Genomic DNA, 18,694 nt, shown 5'->3' with positions numbered 1-18,694 from the left:
CAGTGCGATGATGGGGTGGACGATGGCATGACTGACAGTGGAGAGGGGGTGATGCTGGTGTGATGGCGGGGGTGGGGGGGCAATGCCAGGCGATGCAGGGCTGATTCTAGGGATGCTGGGTGATATCACTAGGTGCTTTGTTTAAGGCAACATGACGACACGCTGATATTGTGCGGGAAGGAAGACAGGAGATGACGTGGCGCGATTACGTCACTGACTGGCCTCTCACCTTAGCCGTTGCTGAGTCACGGCTTCGCCTGGAACACGGCCCTTGCATTGGGCGGTCTGCGCGTTTACATCAGGCCGTGATGCCGGGCGGGCGCAGGAGGTTCCCATGGTAACCATCAGGGGGCGTTTGTTCCGCGGGCCGTTGCTCTCGCGATGTTACATGGAGGAAGTGACGTTAGCAGCGTAGTCTCGCGGCTCCCGAAACCCCCGCTGATTGGCTGGCTAGTGGCGGCGTCGCTGCGGAGCCTCCTTCCCGCTTCCCCCCGCCGCTCTCGGCCCGGGCCGCCTGCCCGCCCTCTCCCCCGCCCCGGAGAGCCGCGGCCGCGCCGAGAGCCGCCAAGATGGCGTCCGCCCTGGAGCAGTTCGTCAACAGCGTCCGGCAGCTCTCGGCACAAGGTGACCGCGGGGGGAGCTGGGCTCGGCTGGAGCGGGAGCCTGGGCGCAGGGCAGCCAGGGGTGGGGCCGGGCCTTGGCCACGGAGAAGGGGAGCGGGGCTGCTGAGACCCGGGCTGAGCCGTGCGGAGAGCGCGGGGCCGCGGACGGCTCCCCTGGGCCCCGCCCTGCCCCGGGGGCGCAGGTGCATCTCGGCGGGGGGGTGAGAGGAGATGGGGCTGCCATAGGCCCCGCCCCCTGGCTGGGGGGGAAATGTGCGGGTCGTGGAGGATCCCCCGACTCCCCCACTCTTCTGTCACGTGGCCCGGCCCTGTTCCTGCCTTGGAGGCTGCGGGGCCATGGTCAGGAGTCTGCAGACTGCGTTTCATGTAGCTCATGACTGAAATTGCCGCCTGCCCTGCTTTAGTCTCACTAGGGTAGCATGGCTGGCATCTGTAGGGGTCTCTCCCACCCCCCCCTCTTTAACTCATGAGGGGAAGTCTCTTTCTAAAAGATGCACTCTTGTTCATCCACAAGCTGTGGGCAAGGTGGAGAAAGCATGTGGTGTAATTCTGCATCCTGTGTTACGCAGGAGGTCACTGTAATCATAAGGGCCCGTTTTGGTCTTAAAGGCCAGAAATTTAGGAATTTTCTAGGACAGCTGGGGAATAGAAGTTGAAACGTAAAACTCTTCTCCTGTATTTGTTTGGTCAGTAGTAGTTGGTCTAAGTGGTGGTATTTGCTGGGTTCTAGTGTGGCACCATTGCTACTTCCCACTGTTTTTAATCCCCTGGCTGCTCACTCTTTGGTATCCGTTGCTTGTTAGCGGGCCTGCAGATGAACAGGAAAGCAGCAGGCACTGACTGCTGTTGCCAAAGTCTTTGGGCTCAAATCTGAACCTCTCTTACACTGCAGTGTAAACTTAACCTTGGGACAAATATACAGTTAAAATGCTGCATCAGTGCAGCTGCGATGTTTTAATGAAGATCCTCTAAGCTGACATGAGAGAGCTATCCTGTTGGCGTAGTTAATCCACCTCCCCAAGAGGCAGTAGCTATGTTGGTGGGAGAACCTGCTGAGATAACACTGTCTACAGAGGGGATAGGTCAGTATAACTGTCACTCGGGTGTGGATTTTTCACACACCTGACTGATGTAGTTATACTGATATAGGTCTGTAGTGTAGACCAGACCTTAGTTTTGCAAATTAGGAAAGTAGTCTTAACTCCAAATTTAGGGTATAGCTGTACTATGTCAGCTAGCGTATAGATTGATGGTAGTGTGTCATTTTGAAATTCTGTTTTATTTCAGGGCTATTTTATGCCTAGGGAGGCATATGATAAAAAATTGCTAGGATTACGTATTGGCACTTTCCTAACTCTGTGTGCGGAAAGCCTTTTAATAACATTGTCTTTTCAAACTCCAGTTTTCTGCATAGTCTTTCTTAATTGCCTTTTCAAACCCCAAATTTATACCGTATTTACATACTGAGCTTTCTTGTTTATTTTTTATGTCTACACTAGAAATGCTACAGCAGTACAGCTGCATCATAAACACTTACTGCAGCAACGGAAGGGGTTCTTCTGTCTCTGTAGTAAATCCATCTCTTCGAGAGGAGGTAGCTAGATTGATGGAAGAATTCTTCCGTCAACCTGCTGGTGTCTACGGACACTGGAGTTTAGGGCAGCTTAATTGCATCTCACAGGCCATGACATTTTTCACAGACCTAATGTAGACCAGCCCATTGTTTCTCTATGTGGGATGTTCATATCTTTGAAACAGGTCAAGAATTGATGTTTTCTCATAAAATTTAAGTCCACTTTTGATCTCTTTAATGACTGAGTTATTTCTGGGTGGGGCTCAAACTTTCTTTTAATATATTTTAACTGTTATACTGTATAAAATTCAACTTGTTTAGAAATTTGTTCATGTAGATCGCTTGATGCCTGGCAATATGCTGACAGAACAGATGCATTTTGATGTTTAATTGATCTAATAGGGGAAAGTTATCAAAACTAATCATGTTTAGTAGTTGCACAGCATTATATAACTTCAGAGTGTTCTAATTCTCTTAATGATCCAATAGGGTGGATATATGCATGAAGTAATAGCCCTAGGGCCATAGAGGGAGTCATTATTAGAGCTAAAATTACAGTTCTGGAGTTTCTGGTTTCCAGTCCTGCACTCAGACCATTAGACCACACCCCTTTCTCAAAGCTAAATTTTCATTGTTTATCCTAATTTAGAGGAAAAGGTTAGAGAGAGATGAGAACAATGTTTGCATCTCCTTCCCTTTATGTATAGAGATTCAAAGATTCTAGGAGGTGAGGTTAGACTCTCAGTTCAGTTTGTATCTAATCTGTCAGAATAGACAGTTGAACCAAGTCTGTTTCAGAGGACCACAGTTGATTTAAAAATCCAGTGTTTTTTGAAAAGATAAGTAAAAACAGTTTGAGGCACAGCATCTGCCTCTGATCCCTTTGTCAGTTTTTGTAGGTTTAGCACACTCTTTAATTTGAAATGTTTTTCTTTTCCCATGCTGTGCTGATTCCCCCAAGCAGTAAACTACAGGTGACTGGATGTAATATTGTTGTATGCACAAACTAAACTGGAAAAAATAGAGATTTTTCTCCAATCTCTTTTATCCTAGAGGTTATGTTGAGTCTAAATTTTTCAGACCACATAATATACTTCAAAAGTGCTATGGACAAGGCTGAAAAAGCTGATCAGACATTCAAGAAGCCGAGGTTCAGGAACAGCACCCTGATAAGAAGACTAGTTTCCTGGCACCTCAGCTGCTGAGAAGGTGGAAGATGCTGAAACTTCTACCAGGGTGCTGTCCATGGACAACTTTGTGGGGATGGACTTTCCATGTGTGTCTGTAAATGTGAAACTCTACTCCTGTAGCTTTGCAAAACTCTGAGCAGCTGCTGTGGCACTTAGTTCTCGCTGCAGACTCAGGAAAATGATACTGCATTGGTTTTACAATCTGTTAATCTTTTAAAGGTTTTCTCTGCGGTCATAACAACTGGAAGCTTAATTTTTTTTAAAGTGAGAGCTTAAGCTATTGTGAGTCCCCTCACTAGCCTGGGAGACTGGATTCCTAGGCTATTGCTAACAACAACAAACTAGTAGGTTTGACTACTTCACTGAATGAAGTTGCTTCTTTAAAATAATCCTAGGAAAAAGCAAAGAAGTGTTAAATGAGGACATGCTGACTACTTCAAGTAATTTTCATTTAGTGTTCTAACTTAATTTTGACAGCAGTATTTCATATTTCAGGGCAAATGACCCAGCTTTGTGAATTGATCAATAAAAGCGGGGAACTGCTAGCAAAAAATCTCTCCCATCTGGATACAGTGCTTGGTGCCCTGGATGTGCAAGAACACTCCTTAGGGGTTCTTGCTGTTTTGTAAGTGATCCTTTCCTTTACTTAAAGGCTTAATTTACTTACAATTTCCAAAACTTCAGACTGTGTATGGTGACTTGCTAGCCAAAATTATTACTGTTGGATACTTGCATTTTACTGCACTGTTTTCATACTGGTGCTTATAGTTATTTGTTTTTCTTATAGTGTACTTTCTTTTTACAAATAAAATATTGATTTATGTGTTTCACTTTTTTGATATTATTCCAGTTCTGAAATTGGTAAAATACCATGACTAACAGCTCCCAGGAAGCGCTTTTTTAATTATGAGAAACATCTGTTTCTTATTACATGTAGAAGGTCTGCATAGATAATTACTTTTGCTCATGGGTTCAACAAAAAATCAAATGTTTTTAAGCTATGAAGCATAAATGGGATATTAGAAAACTGGATTAATAACATTAAGCAGAATGTCACTTCATACATGGAGAAGTGTGGGCTGCTGTCTGTTTCTTAGCTAGCATTTATTTTGCCCGTCTGGAAGGTCTCGTTGTTATCATGCAGGTTAAGAGAGCAGTTGAACTGTTGTAGGGGGTTAGGGTACAGATGAGTTACTGAAAAATTGTATGTAGGGAGTTGGAGCCATCTTTCCTTCCTGACATCACATAATTTCAAGGAAGTGTCTTCACAAGTGGCACTACTGGGATTCTATAAAGTAACTTTTTGAAACAAAAATGTCCTCTTCATCTGTTAGAAAACTAGATCTTGTTGCAAACATCTGTTAGGAAACTAGTTCTTGTTGCAAATCTACATACAGGACTTCACTTTGTATTGCATTTTATGCAAGTTGGATCCCAAAAATGCATTACAAATTTTTTTTAAAAGCACACGATCTTTGTCGTGCCTCACCAATGGTGAAAACATGGGGGGTGAGTAAATTAAAACATTTAGTTTTTAAGAACAAATAAGGGGAGGAAGGGCAACTGTCAGTAAGAGGAGATGTTTAAATGATGAGATTTGAACGGATGGATTCATTGAGTCAGAAGCACAGGAAAATAGTGCGAGGCTTCCACACTGTACCTTCTGTCTGGAACAAACAGTGGAAAGACTTTGTGAAGGGACAAGTGGAATAGCAAGTATGTCAGTAGCCATCTGCAACAGGTAAATGAAGTTTAAGAATATAGGCAGTTTTTAACTACACCCTAAAATAAATGGGCAGTAAGTGGAGTGAGGTCCTTGGAGATTTTTCAGAATAAGGCTTCAGAGGGAGGTTGGAATTTGAGGAGGCCACAGAATAGGCCCGGATTTGCAGCAGTCAAGGAGAAGTATGCTGAATGCATGCATGAGGATTTCAGTGGAGATATAGTCAAGGTAGTGTCATCATGGGCAATGTTTTGAAGGTAGTGATATGCAAATTTACAGACTTATGATGACAGAGAGTTCGGGGTCAAAGAGGAGATGAGAGAAATTTGAATGCTTCTCAAGAAACACACTTCTAAACATTTTAGTTGAGAAGGAACCACAAGCATACATAAGACAGAGAGAGAAAGCAGTAAAGAAGAACCAGTAGAAGGGTACAGTACCAATAGTACATCAATATTTCCAAGGTCAATGGGAAGTACTTATGAAGGACTAATGTGGTGGTTTGTTCTTGGTGTAGTGGAGGGAATACAAAACCATTAAGACTACTTCTGCTCTCAAAAAAATAAACTTAAGCAATATATAGCTTGAAAAAGTAAGTTGATTGACTAAATGCAAACTTTTTTGTTTATATGTGTCTTTAGGGTGGGGAAGAATGTGAGGAGTGGGAATGTGTGGTGCAGTGTTATGGTGGTTTTTTGTTTAGGTTTGCTCTATTACAGTATTCTTCATGCTATTAAAGTTACTACTTCACATGCTGTAACGTGCTCTGTAGTGAAAGTTTGCATAAGACTCTGCATGGAGGTGAGGGGTTTTTAATCACATTCTCAAATATCAGTGTAGTTGTCAGATAAATGTGTGCCTTTTCATGTGTTTAAGATGCTTTTACTCTTCTCAATTGAGACAGCATACTTGCAAAGTTGAGTTCTGTAAAGCCACGGACTGTCAGGGTACTTAAGCTTGGATTATATGGTTTAATATGCCAAACTAAAGTCCACAATACACTTTGGGCCAAGTCTGCAGTTAGCTCCACACAGTTGAAGAAGTTTACCTGCCCCTGCGGAGATGATTTCAGGATGATGCCTTAGTTTTTTATTTACAGAAACTAAGTGTTTAATGTTTTGTTTTGTTTTTAGGTTTGTGAAGTTTTCTATGCCAAGTGTCCCTGATTTCGAAACATTATTCTCGCAGGTCCAGCTTTTTATCAGCACTTGTAATGGGGAGCACATTAGATATGCAACAGACACTTGTAAGTGAAATTTCAATTTGTTCTGTACTCCTACGTAATCTACATTTGGTATAGTTGGTATTTGTGATTTTCACTTTTTTTATTGTTGTATCTAGTTGCTGGCCTCTGCCACCAGTTAACAAATGCCCTTGTGGAAAGAAAACAGGTAAGCAGATGTCACCTAGTAGCAATAAGTAGACTATATATCCAAGGTCTTTAATTTGTTCATAGTAGACTTAGTGTCTTGTTTTGAGATTTGTTGCTAATTCCTCATTAAGAAAGTTTCTCTGCGGATTCTTGCTTGTATATGTATAGGAAGGTAATGGATCCAAAACTAGATTTTAAAAAGGATTATTTCAGAGAGATCCTAAAAAGAAGAAAATACCATTAATTCTTTAGAGCACTGGTAAATAAACCATGATATGGAACATACACAAAATAGGAAATCACTGTGCTCATTAATTTTTGATGGAGCTGAAGTTCTCTAGACAATATACAAAAATAAGTGATTGTACCAAAATAATTGGTACCGGTCAGTCAGTTGTTACTGGCTTCAGCATTATCTTCACGTGAGCCTACCACCTGAGTAAGTGTCTTAAAATATACAACAAACCGTGATGACCATTTAGAGTGGACTAACTAAACACAAAGCTTTAAGAATCTCATTTGTAAGGTTAAGAAGTTAGCTTTCTAGTCACTTTATTATTCTTTAGAGTCAAAAAATAGGGTTGAAGTCAGTTCTGCTCCAAATGAAACTAATTGGGAGTCTTGCTTTTGACTTCAGTGTGAACAGGGTCATGTTTTTGGTTTTCTGAGGATTAGGTCTTTGAGAATGTAATTTTCAAGTATTCTAACCATATAATGCGCTCTTAATAGAACTGCCTTTTTGCAGCAGAAATGCTAAATTTTAGTAGTCCATCAAGAGAAGCAAACCAAGGCTAGTTAATAGCCAAGGATAATTTTACCTCTTAAGAAGGGACTGCAGTATCCTACAAGGAAGGGGGAACCTCAGAGTAATTGTTACTAAATGTAACCTATCAATTAGTGTTATTTTTCATTTGTAAGTGTCAACATAAGATCCAATGTGCTGCCATCTATGAGAAATTATCTGAAAGAGATGTAATTTCTGACAGCCCCTGCGAGGAATTGGCATTCTCAGACAAGCCATAGACAAGATGCAGATGAACACAAACCAGCTGACCTCAATACATGCAGATCTCTGCCAGGTAAAAGATTATATCAGGCTTATACCAGGAGTAAAAATTTTAAATTGGCCCAATCCCTTTGTGCAGTGAGCGAATGTGTGCTTCATTCTTCTGAAATGGAGGAATTGAGTACAAGTATAGTGGGTTTTATGATCGTAGTAAATCATAAGATATGCTGACGTTTTAATAATGGAAATCATTAGAATGGGATTTGTAATGGATCTTCTCAGATCCTTTATTTTGTTGTCATTCTCTCCCCCTTCCCGTGCTCTCACCTCCCCCCCCCCCCCTCACTTCTGAAAGTCTGGATGGTGGGGATCCTTCCTTTTGCTGAGGGGGGCAGCACACAGCTCCTTCCATGGCCAGACATTGTTGAGTGTTATCCAGAGGAGGTTTGCTCAACAATGGCATGAGGCATTTTCATGTCTCTTCCAACCTCTCTAAGCTGAATTTTCTGTTTTTGCATTTCTGTTTTAGCTCCCAGGGCACGGGGCCTGAACTGGGATGTCCCATGTGGCACTTCGTGCTGCCAGCAGGCTAGCTTGTGTAGAATGTTTCAGGCAGATTTGCAAATTAGGGTGGAGTTATTTTAACATTAAGATCATTTGTAATGGCTCATCAGTGGTGTTCGTATATTGCAAGATCTCATAATGGTTATGACCAGCCTATAGTAAAACACTACTGGCATTGCACCATTTCCTGGATTGTGTTGCTACTTGCATTTGTGCAATAAAGTGCATTGAGATTAATAAATGGTACTAAACTGAATTTTAGTTGCTGTTTTTTAAGATGGAATAGAGGTGTCTGTCATGTAACCCTGGTTTATTTTCTTGTAGCTCTGTTTGTTAGCAAAATGCTTTAAACCTGCCCTCCCATATCTAGATGTGGACATGATGGATATTTGTAAAGAGAATGGGGCATATGATGCAAAGCACTTTTTATGTTACTACTACTATGGTGGGATGATATACACTGGGCTAAAGAACTTTGAAAGAGCGCTCTACTTTTACGAACAGGTAACTTTCTCTGAATCAAAAGTCTGTGGGAAGATCAGAAATGTGATTGGTTGAAAGTCCAAAACTGTATGTATAGGGTTTTTTAAACTTCCCCAAAAAATCAGTTCTGGCTCTTTTCATACTATAGGGTATGAGAGTCTTCACTTCTTATTTTTGTACCTCTACTTGTGTTAAACATACCTATCCTGGAGTTTTATACTGCTGCTCATCACCACAGTATTTGAGTGCCTTATATATATATATATATATATATATATATATATATATATATATATATATATATATATATATATATATACACTTCACTACTGCTATTTTATATCTGCACCACATATAGTTATCTAGCAGATCTAAGTTAGATGTGTGTTCAGTTATTCTAGGATTTTGCTATATCCTTTTCTGCTGAAATCAGGGCTGTATAGGAAAAAAAATTGTGTGGCTGCAAATAATGTCCCATTGTGCATTTCCAGCCAAAAATCCAAGTGTTACTGCACCATAGAACCCCTCAAGGGATCTGGTTACATGCCTGTAAGATTGTATGGCTGAACCTGGATACCAAATGCTTGTCGCTTTTTATCTCCTTTTAAACTTTCTTGGATTGCCATTTGTTTCTTATTTCATAGTGGATGGCAACAATTCACAGGCTGACTTTCATAAACATTATTTAGATTTAAAATCACATGCTAACTTCAAGAAAAATCAGTTTAGTGGTTTCAGGTAGTACACCTGCCCCTGAAACCACTACTAATTTTTGGTGTTTGCGGTCACTCTTGTTTTTCTAATTATTTGTAAATGGCTTTTCTTTCTCCTTATTTCTGCGTGAAAGATCCACAAATGGGAAATTCCGTAGACGACAAATGCGGTCAAATGCACAAAGTAAACTTTTTTTCCGCTCTTTTGGTGATTGTAGGTGTTCTAGCAGGGGTAAAACCTTGAGACAAAAGGGATTTAACTTGACTTTCCCTCTAACCTTTTTTGGCACTCTTGAATTTAAATGATTTTTCTGTACAAACGAATGATCTAAAGCTTTTCAAAACCTTTGTACGTATTTGTAATGGATAAAAATCTTATGGAAAATGACCCAACTACCTTCAGTAGCCAGCCCCTCCTACAAGTAATCTCTTCAAAGGCTCCCAAAGGTTTCAAGTACAATGCTTGATCTGTACTTAAAGCCCACCACTACTAAATGAAAACGTTTTTTGTTTTGATCCTCGTGGGGTCATTTTAAGACCAGTTTCACTATACAAAATGTTATGTTGTGTTTTTGAGCAGCTGGTCCAGAAGTTGCTTTTTAGGCACTTTTGAGTGATTCTCACTAAACTAACTTTCATTTCCATAGAGCCTAACAGACACTGGTGAATTACATGTTCCAGCACTTCCCTTTTACATATGGAGATTTAATTCTAGAAATGATTTTTAATACAGTTTATGCCAGAGACATTCATTTTTTATTCCCATCCCTTTCTCTTGCTTAGGCAATAACTACTCCAGCCATGGCAGTCAGTCATATTATGTTGGAATCGTATAAAAAGTACATTTTAGTTTCTTTGATACTACTTGGCAAAGTTCAACAGCTACCGAAGTACACTTCTCAGATAGTGGGTAGATTCATTAAGGTAAGTTTTTCAAAGGCAGTTGAACAATAACCTGGACTATACATTCAGAATAAAAAGTTGCAATGTTTGCCAAGAATCTGTCTTCCTTGGATCTTTTATGCAGTTCTGTTTACTGTTCTAGATTATTGAAAATGTTAGGAACAAATGTCATTCGGGCTTGTGCTTGTTTGTAAGCCAGAAAAAAGGCATGGCTAGAAAGTGATTGCATGCCTTCTCAGTTATATATATTTTAAACATAAGCACTTGATTATGTTGTAACACAGTCGTTACATCTTAAATAGAAATAGATTCCCGGCAAAAGAATAAACTGGCTTCACATTTATCAATCTGACATCTTAATAATGCACTTGGTGAACTCACTAGCCGCCTTCTTTTGCTAGATAGTAAGCAAGGCTCCTTAAGTTTCCCATTAGTTCTTTGTGTGTGGTGTCCATGTCCTGAAACAAAACAAAAACCCTCTAGTTTCACGTGGCTGATCTCTGCTTGAATCTCAGCAATGCTATAACAAATAATTCAGTTTATTGTGCAGAGATTCTAAATGTGGATATTTAATATTGCAGTGGTACCTAAAGCCCCTAAGCAGGATCTGAACCCCTTGGCTTGAATATAGGTAGAGTACAAAGACAGTCCCTGCCTCAAGGAGACTACCATCTGACTCTTATGCTTTTGTGATACGAACAGATGTTTGGGAACTAGGTTGAAACCACCAAACTTACTTCATTTGTGTACTACAAGCTTTAAATCTAGATCTTCAGAGGTGAAAGTCTAGTGCATTGATTCACTGGGGGACCTGAGCCCCTTTAAAAAAAAAAAAAAAAAAAAAGTTGTATGGTGTTGACAATAAGAGTGGCTTAAATAACTTTCAGTGCAAAACTATTAAATAGACTGTTGTAAAATTGAATTCCATATGCATTAAAAATCTGTTTTTCTAATTACAGCCCCTTAGTAATGCGTACCATGAATTAGCACAAGTTTATTCAACCAATAAACCATCGGAGCTTCGAAACTTGGTCAACAAACATAGTGAAACATTCACCAGAGATAACAATATGGGGCTGGTTAAGCAGTGCTTGTCATCTCTTTATAAAAAGAATATACAGAGGTTAACCAAGGTAGGTGCAGGTTTTCTTTTGGCATCAGTCATCCAGACTTTCTGGATTTAGCACACTATTTCTGGAAGAGCTAATCTAAAAATTGTCTTGTGTGTATGAAATTGTGATTGATCCAATCTATAGTACATTGATTGTCTGTAATAGTCACTTTAAAAAGTAGTTGCATTTTTTAGTAAATGCATCTGTTGAATATAGTGCCAACGAGAAGTGAAAATTAACCATATTTTAAATAAAAGTAAATGTGTATTTTTGTATGAGGAATACAAAAGAGCTCTGGATACAGAAGTAGGGGGCCTCTCTGCTTCTATATTACATATATAGATTCACTTGCCTGCCTCCTCCTTATGCCGAAGCTTCGAGTCCTTGGAGTAAACTGGTGTACTACCCCATGGAAGTCAATGGGCTATGCTGACTTATATCCGCTGAGAACTTGCCCACAGCTTTTGTATGTAGCCAAAGAAGTCAGTAAGGATGGTGTGTCCGTCCCCCCAGGTTACCCGTCTTCTGTGGGAAACTGAACTTTACAACTGCATCTGAGTTCTTGAGTAGGAAGGGTGGGACTGTCCAGTGGCAGAAGAAGTGGGGTCAGTTACAAATGCAACTATGAGTAGAGATCATATTGGTTCCTAGAGTTGATCAGGGAAAGTTAACAACAAGGAGTCCGGTGGCACCTTGTTGTTTTTGTGGATACAGACTAACACGGCTACCTCCTGATACTTGACACGAGGGAAAGTTAAGATACTCTCTTGCTTAAATTAACTCAAATGGTGTGTACCACAGGCATATGATGTACAGTAGAACCTCAGTTACGAACACCATAGTTAAGAACTACCAGTCAACCACACACCTCATACGGAACCGGAAGTACACAATCAGGCAGCAGCAGAGACCAAAAAAACCCCGCAAGTACAGTACTGTGTTAAATGTAAACTACTAAAAAAATAAAGGGAAAGTAGCATTTTTCTTCTCCATAGTAAAGGTTCAAAGCTGTATTAAGTCACTGTTCAGTTGTAAACTTTTGAAAGAACCACCATGTTTTGTTCAGAGTTACGAACATTTCAGAGTTACCAACAATCTCCATTCCCAAGGTGTTCATAACTCTGAGGTTCTACTGTAATAGCATTGTTTTACTTCTGTAGTCCATTTCTCAAATAATGTGATACGTCTCTAGAAAGAAATAGCTGTATTAGTCTGGCAGAGAACATTCATGGGGAAAAAGGAAGCTTGACATCACCTAAGCTTCCCTTAGGAAGGAAAGAATTGTACTACCTGCCTATTCTGCATGTTCCCACCATTATCAGTCAACAGATCAGTTTAAAAAATGTGGTTCTTTATGTGGGCCATAAAGAACTCATAGGAACAGCAGGTGGCTTCAGACTATAATGGTTTGCTATGCTTCTAACTTTCAGACATTTTTAACCCTGTCATTACAAGATATGGCAAGTAGAGTGCAGCTATCGGGGCCGCAGGAAGCAGAAAAATACGTCCTTCACATGGTAAGGAATGTTACTTGACTAAAATGGCTTTTAATTACAAAACAGACCCAAATAGCTTTAAGGACTATAATTTGTTAATATTCTGATGTGACCAGTCAATATTTGATTTAGCAATGGCAATCCCCGATTGTCCACTGTAGGACTTTTGTAGGGGGCAAATAAGAAGCTACGGGAAGCCTGCCCTGATTTTTAGGCTGCCGCCTCCTGGCCAAAAACTTCTGAACTGCTTTAGTCCAAACCAAACATTGGTAATGCCTGTCTTGTACTAGAATGATGTACACTCCTCTGTTTGGAATAGACTGTTGGGAAGGAAGAACCAAGACTGATGATTAAGTTCTAAAATATATTTAAGATCAGTGTTTGAATCATTACTGTGGGCTATCTAAACTTTTTTTTTTTTTTTTACTCTTCCGTATTCAGGTTAATCTTTGTATTACAAACTGTTTCACCTCTTTCAGATAGAAGATGGTGAAATCTTTGCAAGTATTAATCAGAAAGATGGTATGGTCTGTTTCCATGATAATCCTGAAAAATACAACAATCCGGCTATGCTTCATAACATTGATCAGGAGGTAAATAACATTTAATACATTCTTGCTATTTCCTTCAAAATCTAATAGTGGTGTTATAAGGAGAGATTTTGTGATGCATTCACTTCTTGAATTAGTGGAAGCCAGGTGCTTTACAAGGTGAAGCACCTCAATATAGCAGAAATGCAGGGCTATGAAATTATTCTGCTATTGTAGCAATTAGGTTGTAGTCATTTACCATCTCTACTAGGCAATTACTGTCAGTGCTGAGTTCCCTATTGTATGCTAGGTACAAGCTGAGGTATGCCAGCACTTTGACCCCATAATATTGACTGTGAGGTCAATAGGATTGACTTTCAGTTAAATACTAGAAAAATTACTCTTCTATTTTAAAATCTTGTTCATCTGTAACATTGGCTACGAAATACTTCCTTTTCATTGGCTAATAACACATCTGAACTATAAATGGACTTGGAAAAACTAATCAGCTTGTTGTTTTCAACATGCCTTTCTCAGATGCTGAAATGTATAGAGCTTGACGAACGACTGAAAGCCATGGATCAAGAGATCACTGTGAACCCTCAGTTTGTGCAGAAGGTAACTGACATAAGGTCTTTCACCGAGAATGTATACTGAACTTAAGAATCTAAATAAAGTCATACATTAAAACAAAGTCAGATGTGGAAAGTGGGTAAACGCCACATGGTGAGCACTGGGCAAAAAGGGAGAGTGTAGGTTCTTTCATGTGTACTTTATTTTCCTATCTCTTATGATTAGACATTTTAGAGTTATGCTTAGGATGAAAATAAATCTTGGGAAAGACTTTTTACAGAATTAACTTCTCTTCTTCCCTTACAGAGTATGGGCTCTCAAGAAGATGATTCAGGAAGCAAACCTTCAAGTTATTCTTGAAATTAACATTGGCCACTATTCTGTTTTAAAGTAAAAGCTAAAGAAAACCACCTTTTGGACTGGGCATTGAAAAGTCCTATGAAGAGAGCAGAGAGAACTGAGGCTTTCACCTGGACATTTAGAAAATAAAATGACACCTTCTCAGTACTGTATGATTTCAAAAATATTCTCTGCAAAGAAAGGAAATCTCAAAGAAATTTTAAAGTCTGTTGTGGATTTATTTATCTTCAGATTAACATCGTTAATGCATTAAATAATCTTCCTTTTGTTTTAAATGGTTTGAATGTTGCTGTTTCTGTAGCAGTCCTTTTTCCTCTCCTACAAAATTTGTTTAAAGTGTGTTTGTTCAGGGAAGAATACAAACAAGTATGGGTCACTTATACAAAACAATTATTAGTTCATTATTTGAAAGCATTTTGGACTCGGTTTGCTCTATAAATACAGATTTATTTATCATATGTATAGAAAAAATAATTTACTTTATTTAAGAGTAACAATTTTTGTAAACTTACATTCTATCCCTACCCAATCCAGCTGGCAGCTGTCTATTAAGTGATTAAATATAAACCCTCTTCATCCCAAAAGGCTGAGAATATTATCATAGCATTCCCGTGCTGGTATGGAATTAGAATGTGGCATTAGCTGGCTCTGCTGTAGAGCGCAAAAGGCTGTAGGGTCCTCTATATATGACAACTACTTATTTTATGCCAGTAATTTAAAAACCAATGATATAATTAATGTCCTTCAATATTAATGGGATATTCTTGCAATCAGATGAAAATTTTCTAGAGCTAAGCAAAAAGGTATCTTTAAAACCTGGATCTTGTGGGGCAAGACGGAAGTGAAGTCCAGTTTGCATTGAAAAGAACTCTAGTGGCTCAAGACAACACAACCTGACATAAAGGGGCTTTTAAAACAGCCTGGAACTTGGCTGTATGTGAATTCCGTTTAAGTACAAGGATACTATAGAGCTACTGTTGAGGCTTACCTCTCTGTGGCACTTTTAATACACTACTAATATAAAAGCAGACATATCCTATGGAGGTAACGTATGCTGGAATAGTGTTCTGCAGTTTGAAATCCAAGGATTCATTTCAACCATAGATGCCTTGTTGAATTATTTAAGTAGCTTACCCATTGAATCAACAGGTTGGCTGTTGTTTTGTAGTTTTTGTATATCTGAAACTTCTCACTGTTAACAGAGCACTTTTGAAACAGTCGCCATCACTGCTGCCTTCCTGCTGTCAATCAGAAACTTGTCACTGAGTCAGATTTTTCAGAATTGCTCAGCATCCCACAGCGCCCACTTAAGTATCTCCATGGGAGCTGAGCACCACTGAAGGCCCTGTGGCTATAAAGCACCTGTGCTTCTAACGCTGATATTGGGACCTGTTTTAAAGAGCTCTAAATCTAGCAGAGCCTTCCTTGACAGAGGTATGCCCTCTCCAGTAAAAGGAAAAACGATGTGCAAGCTCGTCTGTAGCTGGTGTATGAGTGTTTAAAACCATTTCCCCTAAACGGCTTGCTCCATTATTTTGTATGTCTACCCAGCCAAACAAAACCCCTACAACAGCAAATCTCAGAGCCCAGGTCTATAGATTCGGGCTCATGCTACAGCGCTAAAAATAGCTGTCTAGATGTTCCAGCTTGAGCTGTGAAATCCACCCCCCTCAGTAGACTTCAGCAGCCCTAGCCAGAACATCTGCACAGCTGTTTTTAGCATAGAGCCCAGGTATATAGACTGGGTCCCGAGACTCACTGCAGCAGGGTCTATTTTTTTCCTGTGTAGACGCATCCTTGGATGTGCTGCATCTCATCATAAAACAGCTTCTATATTGAAGGCAGCTTTCACACCTAACCTTACAACAAGCCCTTGTCTCTCATAACTTGCCTTGCCACACTTGTAATTAGTAAAGATTTGTGATTTTAAGTCTTAGACTCAGATTTTTAAAGACATTTGGACACGATGACAGTCAGCCTTGCAATGCCTAAACTGAGTTAGGAGCCCACATCTCATTTTCAAACGGGCTTTATGCACTTGAATCCAAATGGGATTTGGGCTTCTAAATTGAACACTGCTACACCTAAATATGTTTACAAATCTGGGCCTTGCTCCTTCCCAACCTTCTCTCCTGTTTAATCCTGTGGTGATTTAAAATGCTGAATGTGCTATCCTGTTTGGTGCTCTAGAAATATCTTAAAGATTGGTAGCACTGCAGGTTCAAGTGTGAAGCTGGGTTGTGAAAGAGTCCTTCACTATGTGCAGTCACTACACAACAGATACAAAAAATGGCTAACCACAAACTGCAGCTTGTACATAGAAGAATCATTAAAAACATGGCATAGGAAGTGAATATAACCAAAGGATTTTAATAGTTTAAAAAACCCCACCAACCTTCATCTATTTTCTAAGTGATCATTCAACTATACAACTTTAAGCCGTTCCTATTTGTGCTTTTGTGGACTTGTCTCAAATAACTGTCAACAAACTACTTAGCTTAATATAGTACCACTGAGCAAACTAGTGTTAGTCATGCAGTTGATTTGATAGAGCTGCTTCTTAACAGTTGTATAATTTGCTTTTTTTTTTTTGTCCTCATACTGGTCAAATAAGCCACATAAACAAGTTTAAAGGGTGGTGTGTAAACACCTATAAAATGTCCAAGTTCTATAGTCCTTGTTTTATGCTACAGTATTTTAGTGTTCTAAATGTTTAAAAGATGTGTTGAGATGTTCAAAGCCAGCTGGCAGGTTTAGCCATCCCATTCTCATTGGAACGGACAGAAGCTGGGTAGATAAATCCTCTAATTGGCTTTGAAAATTGTAATCAAGATCCTAGCTCATTAGAGCTTACCATCTAACATGACCCATAGTGCCCCAAGACAGTGGCAGTTGGAAGGGCTGAAGTAGGACAAGAGTGACCACAGCCTAGGATGACTCAGTTCTGGCATCTGTATATCCTCTGGGACTCTTGCAAATAAAGTTTTGTAGGTTTTCAACAAATTAACTCCTTGCATTGCTTTCATCTGACCTGGTCATTGAAAGGTGCAGAACAGTTCAGACCCCAATGAGGGACTGGAAGCTTTGCCACCACTTAAGCCTTCTGGATTTAAATACTATTTTAGGGAAAAACATATGATTAAACTTAACACCGCATGCTACACTCAACTGAATTTAAAAGCTCAAAAATCCTGTGGCCACAATCTTCATGTCATAAGTGCCCACAAGATGCATCCACAAACTATTAGATGCATGTACAGTGAAATAAATCTAATACATTGGTGTATCTAGTTTGCAACTGTACTTCAATTTGCTGAGGGTAAGCTATACCTTTCCTTAAACCATCTTGCAACTACAGTTTCTAGCCACAGGGTGGGGCCTTTAATTCAGATGTTTAACAGAGGTTGAAATAGTTGAGAGAGGACCAGAAGTTGCTTTTGGATATCTTCCTGTAATATTTGTGCCATTTTTAAGGAGCACTGCAGCATAACCAGTTCACTGAGCTTTTCACACATGCAATATACTTGCCATTGCTCCAGGTGCTGCTGCTTGACTAAAATTGCTTCTTTCTGCACACCTTTCCCCTCCTTTTACTAGGCTACAATTGTGACCCATTTCTTGTGTTGTCATAGGTTATCTGTATAACTTAGGAAATGTGGTTTGCTGCATGGCCAGAATGGCTGAGAAGGTTAGTCCTGAGAAGTTGTTTAAATGTACTATTGAAAAATAAAGATCACAAACAGAAGTGTAACTTTTTAGTTTGTCTTACATATACTACGCCTATAATAGTGAGATGTTAGCTGAGGCTTTGAATTGGCTACACTACAGCTGTGGGGGGGGGGTTTCCCCATTTTTTTAGCAACATTAACTCTGTCCAAGAGCCGTAATGCTGTCTAGAGTGACACTATACAGCTTCCAGTGCACTTGACGATGCATTGTGCTTTAGTCAGGAGTTTCTATAGTGATTGGCAAAGGCTCAAAGTTCATGCTGCATCTCTAGTAGAAATGGAAGATGCTTGGTGCACGGGCATTTGCCTATCGGGCGGTTCCTACGCCTTCTTCTCAAACGTCTGGAGCAGGCCACTGTTGGAGGCAGGATGCTGAATTCGATGAACCAGAATGCAAATTCCTATGTTTGGTGTATGTGAAGTCTCATGTGGTGGTTTTATATGTAAAGGCTTGTAACATTGGTTATCAGCACTAGCCTATGTTGCATAAACTTCAATGGGAGCATTTGGCTGGGCGCATAATGTAGTAAAATCTCATTACATGGGCAAGTAGTGATTGACAGGTAAGGGGAGTGTCGTTTGGTTCAAAAACATCTACAGAATCATAATTTCAATAGTGCCACCAGCTGCGGCAAGACAGAGGGACTTGCTCTTTGCCCTCACCCCACCCCTCCCAGCTCCAGTTCCTTCAGTTGGTGGAAATGTTGATAATACCCAACTCAACCCATTTCTGAGGACATTGTTT

General features: G+C 39.9%; 1 protein-coding gene across 4 annotated transcripts; it reads left to right on the top strand.

Annotated features, from left to right (window-relative positions):
- Window positions 1–437: 437 nt before the first annotated feature.
- Window positions 438–17,972, top strand: COPS3 (COP9 signalosome subunit 3). 4 transcript variants are annotated; one of them, XM_065560183.1, is made up of 12 exons: window positions 438–624; window positions 3,882–4,011; window positions 6,243–6,355; window positions 6,451–6,500; window positions 7,400–7,560; window positions 8,376–8,555; window positions 10,031–10,171; window positions 11,110–11,283; window positions 12,693–12,779; window positions 13,238–13,351; window positions 13,826–13,906; window positions 14,168–17,972. In XM_065560183.1, exons 5-12 carry the CDS (start codon window positions 7,510–7,512, stop codon window positions 14,219–14,221), a joined length of 882 nt encoding a protein of 293 aa, XP_065416255.1. In that variant the 5' UTR covers window positions 438–624; window positions 3,882–4,011; window positions 6,243–6,355; window positions 6,451–6,500; window positions 7,400–7,509; the 3' UTR covers window positions 14,222–17,972. The 4 variants fall into 4 exon arrangements, with proteins under 4 accessions (XP_065416255.1, XP_065416254.1, XP_005289085.1 ...); XM_005289028.5 differs by having other exon boundaries at window positions 443–624; window positions 7,468–7,560; XM_065560182.1 differs by lacking the exon at window positions 3,882–4,011 and having other exon boundaries at window positions 441–624; window positions 7,468–7,560.
- The last annotated feature ends 722 nt before the right edge of the window (window positions 17,973–18,694 follow it).

Source organism: Chrysemys picta, chromosome 10, assembly GCF_011386835.1.
Source record: "Chrysemys picta bellii isolate R12L10 chromosome 10, ASM1138683v2, whole genome shotgun sequence".
Classification (NCBI taxonomy): Eukaryota; Metazoa; Chordata; order Testudines; family Emydidae; genus Chrysemys; species Chrysemys picta.
Note: the sequence above shows the minus strand (reverse complement) of the source record. Positions and strands in the feature narration are given on the sequence as shown.